Genomic DNA, 8,544 nt, shown 5'->3' with positions numbered 1-8,544 from the left:
CTTCTATCCCTTTCCTTGTCACCTCTCCTGTCCCGTGAGCCCTCCTTCCTCTGGTGTACATATCTGCCGTTTTCATCTTCTCGTGTATCTGTAGCACTCTCCACTTCCCTCTGCTTGTGTCCCTCTTGTCTAGACTCCTTCCCTGGGTCCCTGTGGTGTCTTTCTTTGGATTCTCCACCACTGTGCTTTCTTTCATTGACATCTTGCCTCCTGACAGAGTCATCCCTGTGTCCTTCTCCCTAAAAAAGGGAATTATTATATATTATTTAGAAATCCAGCTTGACTCGCCATCTTCTGCATTGCTTCTCTAAACTCTTATAAACTCACCCTGATGTGTCTTTTCAGGTCAGCAGGTCTCCATGTATCTTCCTTTGTTATTTTCTAAACAAACAGATGTTTTATGCTTACAGGATGAACATATCAGCGTTCATTTATATCCACGCTAACTAATAACATAAGCACCGTTATTTTGTATTTGTTCGGCAAGTACCACAGCCGAGATTTTCTAAAAACATTTCCCAGGTTCGGCTTGCATACGGTAAGAACAAAGATAAAACTATTACCTTGTCACTATGCATGTTCTCATCTGTGTATATATTTTCAGTTTTTCAATAGCCGAAAATTAACTCATATGTTTGCAATGACGTCGCCATCTTGGTATCACTTTTGCGCAAGCGCAGTTTGTCGAAACCAAGGAGAGCGCGTCACTTCGGCTTGACAACAGACCTACTAATCGACAGTAGAGCAATCGCTGGAATCAACACCTGGTTGTCAAGGTAACTGTCTGAGACCTTTTGTATAAATGAGAATTTTTGACAGACCGCCTTAAAAATGTTGTAGCTTAATCAATTATAACAAAACTAACACCCCTGATAATGCTAGTTGTTCTTTGATTCATTCTGAATTTTGCTCTACGCTAGCAGCAGTAACTGTCCTATTCGAGAGTGGCTTAATCCTTACACGATTGGTTGGGGTTAGGTGTAGGATAGATTCAGATTAATATAAGAGGAGACATATCTACGGGGAAACAGACCACATCCAGTGGAATAAGCTCCCGACAGCTGGGATCTAAGCTGACATAAAGCTCGTCTGTTGAGCGATTTATCTGTGCTCGCCATTTCTAGCTTAACTTCTGCTTTTGATAGCAAGTTAAGCAGTAAAATATCCATATGTTAGTTATTTTATATATTTTGAATATAAATGCGATTCCTATTTCTTTGTGTTTCTACAATTGCTACCATATGTCTATGATTGATACGCTCAGTTTGTCGCTGGTGAGCACCAGATGGCGTTATCTTACATTCAGCCGTGCAGCGGTCACCAGTGGGAACGCACATCCATGTGTGGTTTTGCTGATAATCATTCCCATCCTATATGTGAACTGTGGAGGTAGAATGACTGTGGAGTGGACAGATTCAGCAGCTCGATTTAATCAAAGAAATGCACTCCTTATCTTTTAGTCGTAGCGTAAACTAAAGCGTTCAATGCCAACGATTCCCCCGAAGGCGATGGGCTGGTGTACAGGTGAGCCAACGTGAGAGCAGGCTCCACAACAGCTGCTTTGGTCCGTTCGCACATGGGAACCAAGACACCCGACCTCATCCGCATTTTAGCAGTTTGAAGACGGACTCCGGGACAGAGAGACGTGTCCAGAGATAGCATGACAGCTGTACGAGGAGCCCACCCACACAATGCGAGCCCCGCTTCAGCTAAGGAGAATGGACACACCGCGCCGAGCCCCGCTCAGTCCAGCGCCAACTTTACCCATCCCTCTGCGGGGGCCATACCCAGTGATGCCCCGGTGTCCTCGACCAGCGAGCTGACCCAGACTTGGGTTCACTTTGCTAAAACCTTTGTTCTTATTTTTCCCATTTATGCACTGGGATATTTTGAGTTCAGCTTCAGCTGGTTGTTAATTGGACTTATTTTTTTTTTCTGGTGGAGGAGAAACACAGGAGGGAAGCACAGCCGGCTGAGCCGAGCTCTGTCTTTCTTTGAGCAAGAGGAGAGAAGTGTCAAGCAGAGCCTTACCACTTCAGACCTACCACCGTGGGTAAGTCTGAAATACAACAGATTAAACAATGTCCACAGTCGTTTATTCTGGCTGAACAGTTTCTCCGAAGAGGTATTTTTCTGAACAATATTCTTCCATCAAAAAACTGTCAACAGTCAGATTTGAGCCCCAAGGCTTTGATGGAGCAGCTGTGCCCCCAGCAGTGACATTAGGCTGAGCCCCAGTCTAAATACAGCAGGACACAATGGTAAACCAGACACCATGGTGGAAAAGGAACATGCCCACAGGCTCCGTTATTTTGGGATCCTGACAACTATGGCACTTGCAGTAACTCACTGTAGTACTGCAGCACTGTAGCTTGGCAAACACTGGGTAACACTGGGGTTGTCCTTGTCAGGGTTAACAGTTTAGTGGCAGGTAATATTACCCCATGTGGACCCTCAGCACACCCAGTATGTAAATGAATGATATAACATTGCACGTAACAGATTATGTTGTAGATTAGCTGCTGGCAGTGACATATTTGGAGCATTTTTTTGTCACATAGCCAAATGTCATATGACTTATCTCAGATATACTGTGGTGATATTGAAGGAGGTTTGAAATACATGAGAGGGGAATATTTAAAAGCAAAGGGACTGGATTATAAATTAATGCATTAATTGATCCATCCTCTAACTACCTGCACAAGTTAACTCTCCTGGACAATTTCAACTCCAGTAGACAATGTGTCTGCTGTGTTCTAGATCCAGTTTGGAAATCACTAAGTAAACAGACTGCATTTAATCACGTGCTATCTAAGCGCAAAATACAACTGAACTAAGAAGGCCTCAAATCTCAGATGCTCAACTTATAAATCCAACATTTACCCTATAATATTCATCACAGAAGGACAGTTCAACTAGTTTGTGATGCTCAGCCCAGCCTATGTTATGAGAACAGTTAAAAGCTCGTTCTGCTGACACACGGCTGAGGATGCATTCAGGCTATTAAATAGGGCTGGAAAAGCTACACGGTGAAGAGTAAGAGCATCACACTTAAAGGAAAAAGGCTTGATTGAGTAACCTCCAAATCCCCTGTCGATTATAAAAATTAACAGACTTTGAGGCGATGTGCACGACCATCACAGTACACTTTTCGAATTAGATCGAGTGGCAGATTTCTCATTGATGAGCTACTGTGCTGTCCTCAGGGGTGGGGATTTTCTCCAGTTATAGCTCCTAAATCTTGGCTAGTGCCAGGTTCGTTCCACTGAACAAAACTAAGTCTTAACAGTAGTAAGATTGCTTTGTCATTGCAGCTTTTAGTGGTGTGCCTCTGTTTTAAAACTTCTACTGGTCCCACTCCTGTTTGAAAACAATAGGAACACCGCTTAATCTAAATACACAGAAGAGATTTGACTGGGTTGTTTGAGTGATTATGAAGACATGGTGGTTGCTGGTTGATTACAAAAAGTAGCAAATCACATTTGGCTGAGTACTGAGCTTTCATCAGAATGTTCACCCATTCTTTGGAACATTTAATTGTGTATTAGAATGGACAGTCTAGTTTAACGCCACTGCAAACTACAATCTCAGTACGAAACCCAGAGTTAATACTGAAACCAACTAACCAAGTGTGCAGAGACGCAGTGGTGTTTTTTTAAATGTTCTAGCCCATATCCCTTAAAGGTATTTTATTATCAACCCTCCACTTGAGTGCCTAAATTGGATTCTTTTCTGCCATCTCACACTTATGGACAGTGCAGAGCTGATTTTTTTCCTTGTTTTTGTTAATTTCGAATGTCTCTGACAGTGTCAATCAAAGCTGAACACATCTTTGCAACGGCTGAATGTAGGGCTGAGATGTTGTACTGGATTACATTAACATCTAATAAACTGGCACAAGGACACAGCCAGTAGCAAAGCATGAGACCAATAAACTGCTTCACAAACTTTGCGTGGTTTCAGGTTTTCAGTAGGTCTGCTGTTTACAGGAGTCAAATTGTCTGCATTATAGCAGACCTTTTGGTGCGCTGCTGTCTGTGTGACTCACGAGATGTAAGCAAGTTTGAGAGGTCAGCATTGTGTGTCTGAAAATGAGATACTATACGTCCGCATCAGATACTGTTTGTGTTTTGTGTTGTGACTTTTTCAGGACATACATTTAGCGTGTTTCCAGGTCTTGATTACTTTCTAGACTTGCGTGCTGGTTATAGGTATTATGAGCTCAGTGTGGAAAGCCTCTTTGATTCAAAACCCAGGCAGGCTACTACAGTACGTACACTTTAAAGACAGTCCTACACCAACACAGCAAGCAGTAGCAGTATCTAAATTATTAAGCTGCTTTGCTTGAGCTTTCAGATGCACAAGTCACTTCTCTTAGCAAGTACTTTCAAACATCTGTCCTATCGAGTGAATCATCTGATACTCCATCTACATGTTTTGAATAAGGTCACTCTAACTTTGTCAGATGTAATAATGACACCTTGTCAGTGTCTTTTTCAGGTCATTATATTAATCTCAACTCATACTGACACTCTGGGTCTAAATCTCATATTAGATATAACTTTCTCTTCCACAGGCATCTTCCTGCTCTTGTCACTGCCTCAGCCACAATTTGACACGCATGCTGTGTAAGCATGTTTGTTTTCTCTATGAATCCGAGTGCTGTCCCTTGTAGCTGTCAGATCTGCCCAGCACGCCAGCCTGCTGTCTTGCTTCATCTTGTTGTTGAGATCAGGGAATAAACACTTTGAAATTTAAAATTAATTTAGGAAAGGATTTGCTCCGCACTTGATATTTGCACTTAATTCGAGAGTAATTTGAAACATTTAAAATGAAAGAGAAGAAGATTTTGAACACTGGTCCACTGTAGACATTTAATTATATAACTAAGCTTTTGGTCTTTATCGGGCTTAACCTGCACCTTAACACGCGTTAACTCTTTTAAACTAAAAATGGGAAAAAATCACACATGTAATAATTATTGCAAGTACAGTTTATAAACATTAGCATTTAAATTCAAGCTTTCAATTTTACTGATCATGCAGTTTTTGAGCATGTAATTTAAACTTGGCCTTCCAGGGAAACAACTGTTGCATTATTAGCCACTGTTTGGAACTAACATGGAGACAATCTGCTCTGTTTGCTTCACTTTAGGTGCACTTCCCAGATGTTGAGCGAGTGGAGTGGCTGAACAAGGTAAGAAATTGAGCAGCTGTCTCTTGAATTTATTTGCTTGGAGGAAGTCATCCATTTTGCTTTGTGAAAACTGGGATGTCTGTCACCCTCGCTCTCGCTCCACTGGGCCTGTTAATGTTGCACCCACCATATGCTGCAGTGCATTTGACTTAACATGCAGCCTTCTTTCTGCAGTACTGTGAAGTGCATTACCCCTCGTGATTTAACATGGCATCAACCTGGTTGTAATTTCTAAAGCATATAGTATATACATATTCATTGTTCTAGATGATGAAATCAAAATTTGATATGTATGAATGAGACAGGATTCTACTTAAATGGAACTATGTTTTGGATATTTTATAAAAGCTATATAATTAACAGCATGAGAGAAGTACTTGTATGAAGCAGCAACATTAGTCTACAAAGAGTAAAGCTGATTTAGTGACAGTAATATCTCATACAGTCTTACAGCGCTACATGTACATGCCCTAAGTATATACCAAAAAAGGCACCGATTTTTAGTTTGTCCCAGCAAAACTCTACTACGATTACTCTTTGAATTTCAAGTCTCTTCCCCTCAGGCGGTGAAACAGATGTGGCCATACATTTGCCAGTTTGTGGAGAAAGTGTTGCACGAGACGATCGAGCCGGTGGTGAAGGAGTCCAGCTCCCACCTCAGCACCTTCTGCTTTAGCAAAATCGACATAGGAGACAAAGTGAGCATCTCTTATTCTCTTATTAGGCGCCACTGGGACAGTTGGTTAGAGTGTGTGGGACCTCGAACATGAACATGCAGGTTTGCCTCTGACTAGTGTGCTGGTTTTATAAATAGTTTTCATTTCGGGTCAGGAGAGGGGTCAACCTTTTTGCAAACCATGCAGGGGTTTTGGAGTGGTGGAGGTCTTGGTGTGTTGTTGATGGCCTGGAGAGATCCACTGACAATAATGGCTCTCTGTGTTGCGGTGTAGCCCTTAAGGATCAATGGGGTAAAGGTTTACTCTGAAAATGTGGACAAAAGACAGATCATCATGGACCTACACATCAGGTGAGCCAAGAATATGCCTCCTGAAATCATTACTGTTTTACCTCTGTAGCTTACTTGTGGTACTGGTTTAAACTAGTTCAAGAGACCCTGAGGATTGTTGATTTAAAAGAAATAATTATCTGAGAGACTTTTTGTTTTTGTTACTCAGCTTTGTCGGGAACACAGAGATTGATGTGGATATCAAACGGTACTACTGCAAAGCTGGCATTAAGAGCATCCAGGTAAGGAAATTCCTTTTTCTCTGATTTGTTTCACATCCTCACAGAAGTATTGTCCCTTGGCATGAGTTTTGGTCACTGTAGTGGCTGTCAGGAAAGGAAAATGTAGCACTTGGTATACAGTAAAGTGCCACTAACTTTAGGTAAAGGTCTAGTTCCAAGTTGAGTCTTTTCTGATACCGTATGGACATTTTGTATAACAGATAATAACAAGATGCTGAATGTGTATGGGCGGGACGTTGAAATTTCTGTCTATGCGATGTTTGTTATTCAGTGCCTAAAGCTTTTTGGGATGCGAGTGTGTAGTTTTTTTTTACCAGCACAAACAAACCTCTGGTCCTCAGTGGTGGAGGAATGTGCTGTGATCAGTCAGAGTTAATAACCAAGCATAGAAATGATCAAGTAGTGCATTAATGAACAGGCATCATGAAATGTGCTACACACAATGAAGCAAGGCCCCTTTGTAACATTTGAAACCACTGTCAACCAGTCACTAATGACATTGCAGTGTCTGATTGGTGTCAACAACAGGGCAAATTTCTCTTTTCATATTGGCTATAATGAAACATATTAATAGGCATTTGAGTGGGTAAATGACTTGGTGTTTTCAAAGAAAAAAATATACATAGTGTTGTGTAGTGGAAACTGTACAACACTGTAAAAAACTATAAAGACATACAATACATGAATACAGAGAAGATAAAGATAAAAAAAATAGAATTATTACGCAAAAGGAGAGACATTTCAAATTACCGAACAGGATCAATTCTGAGTTTAAAGTCATAATCTTCAAGAATGCCTTGAATCATGTTCCATTATCAGATACGCGCATCAAATCCATTTTGTACAGCGGCCCTAAGCCTCTTCCATACAAAATAAAATGTTAAAAAAACATTTACATAACAAACATATTCCATATCATGCTGCTTGAGGAAATCCTCTTTCTTTCTGTTGTGTCTGAATACAGATGTGTGTGTTGTGTGTATGCTATGGAAGTTGGCAGGCAGAAAAAACAATCACTGTGCCTCCTTGGAGAGCAAGTGCTGTTAGATCTGTCCCTGGGAGACATTTGTTGCTCACTCCCCCCTATTCTGTATCTCAGGCAGACCTACTTATCTCTCCAGCTCATTATCAACCACTATTACATTACATCACTCCTTGAGCTGGTTTCATTACACAGAGCAGGTGCATTTGAGTCCGTGATAATACTGGTTTGACGGAGGTTCACTCCTTGACAGGGCTACAGCACATAAAACAACCTGTGAAACCTGCTGTCAAATACATTTTTTTGATTGGTTTTAGGTTGCAGTCATTTTGCTTTTATAAATGAATGCATTATTTAATATCAATCAGTTATGGTACTTCCATACTAGTCAGTCGCTGGTGTTTAAGAATGTATGTAAAAGGTGACATTTCTTCATGAAGAGGCAACTAAAATCTTTGATGTTGGAAATAAGATACTGTATCTTTCACTGTAACGTGAAGGCTCAGAATTAATGCGGTGGCTCTGTGATTTGCTCTGAATGGCTGCAAACAGTAAAAGTTATGACTGTTGGTTTCTGGAGCATTATTGGTACAGGTTGTTTTATTAGTATTAGGATCAATCGCAGTTCTACTCAGATACAATATTTTATTACTATCCATTCTGAGAATACAAATATAGCTTCACAAGAAATATATGGTGCTAGAATGTAAACATCCTTCATTCCCCACTGTGGATTAGGGCAGCTCTATGGTGTCCACGTGACACATTGAAAGCATGTCCAATAGTATAATCCTTGTAATCATCATAACATGCTATGGAAAAGATGGAGGATGACACTGGGAAGGTGTGAAGTCGTACTCTGCTCAGCTTTCTAACCTGCCATGTGTGTGACATTCCACCTCTGAGGAATGTCACAGGCCAGAAGGGCATGAGTTCCCCTTAGCTCCCTCTGTGTGCACTAATATGCTCCTTATGTGTTTCCATAGATCCACGGTGTGTTGAGAGTGGTGATGGAGCCACTGCTGGGTGATATGCCTCTTGTTGGAGCGCTGTCTCTGTTTTTCCTCAAGAAGCCAGTAAGTCCCACTGTTGATAATTCAACACTAATTATTTCAATT

The 8,544-nt window shown here is 41.1% G+C and overlaps 2 protein-coding genes across 8 annotated transcripts in view; one reads left to right on the top strand and one right to left on the bottom strand.

The window, feature by feature from the left end:
• dync2i1 (dynein 2 intermediate chain 1) overlaps positions 1–1,390 on the bottom strand; it is a 9,347-nt gene extending 7,957 nt beyond the window's left edge. The window contains exons 1-3 of one of the 2 annotated variants that reach the window (XM_020602289.1): positions 1,301–1,390; positions 328–381; positions 1–239 (exon numbers count right to left, since the gene is read on the bottom strand). The exon at positions 1–239 is cut by the window's left edge and continues 452 nt beyond it. In XM_020602289.1, the coding sequence (XP_020457945.1) occupies positions 1–239; positions 328–381; positions 1,301–1,369 (362 nt within the window). In that variant the 5' untranslated portion in view covers positions 1,370–1,390. Of the gene's footprint in view, positions 240–327; positions 382–563; positions 690–1,300 lie in introns of those variants that run through there. The other variant, XM_020602290.1, reaches the window with a different exon arrangement.
• The window catches only part of esyt2b (extended synaptotagmin-like protein 2b), a 26,632-nt gene continuing 18,794 nt past the window's right edge, over positions 707–8,544 (top strand). For 3 of the 6 annotated variants that reach the window (XM_020602293.1, XM_020602295.1, XM_020602294.1), the window contains exons 1-6: positions 1,642–2,053; positions 5,155–5,196; positions 5,760–5,894; positions 6,147–6,223; positions 6,372–6,444; positions 8,413–8,502. In XM_020602293.1, the coding sequence (XP_020457949.1) occupies positions 1,661–2,053; positions 5,155–5,196; positions 5,760–5,894; positions 6,147–6,223; positions 6,372–6,444; positions 8,413–8,502 (810 nt within the window). In that variant the 5' untranslated portion in view covers positions 1,642–1,660. Of the gene's footprint in view, positions 777–1,364; positions 2,054–5,154; positions 5,197–5,759; positions 5,895–6,146; positions 6,224–6,371; positions 6,445–8,412; positions 8,503–8,544 lie in introns of those variants that run through there. The other 3 variants (XM_020602296.1, XM_020602297.1, XM_020602292.1) reach the window with 3 other exon arrangements.

The sequence above is a fragment of the Monopterus albus genome, unplaced genomic scaffold, assembly GCF_001952655.1.
Source record: "Monopterus albus unplaced genomic scaffold, M_albus_1.0 scaffold55.1, whole genome shotgun sequence".
NCBI classification, from domain to species: Eukaryota; Metazoa; Chordata; class Actinopteri; order Synbranchiformes; family Synbranchidae; genus Monopterus; species Monopterus albus.
The sequence above is the reverse complement of the archived record's forward strand: the minus strand, read 5'-3'. Positions and strand labels throughout refer to the sequence as shown.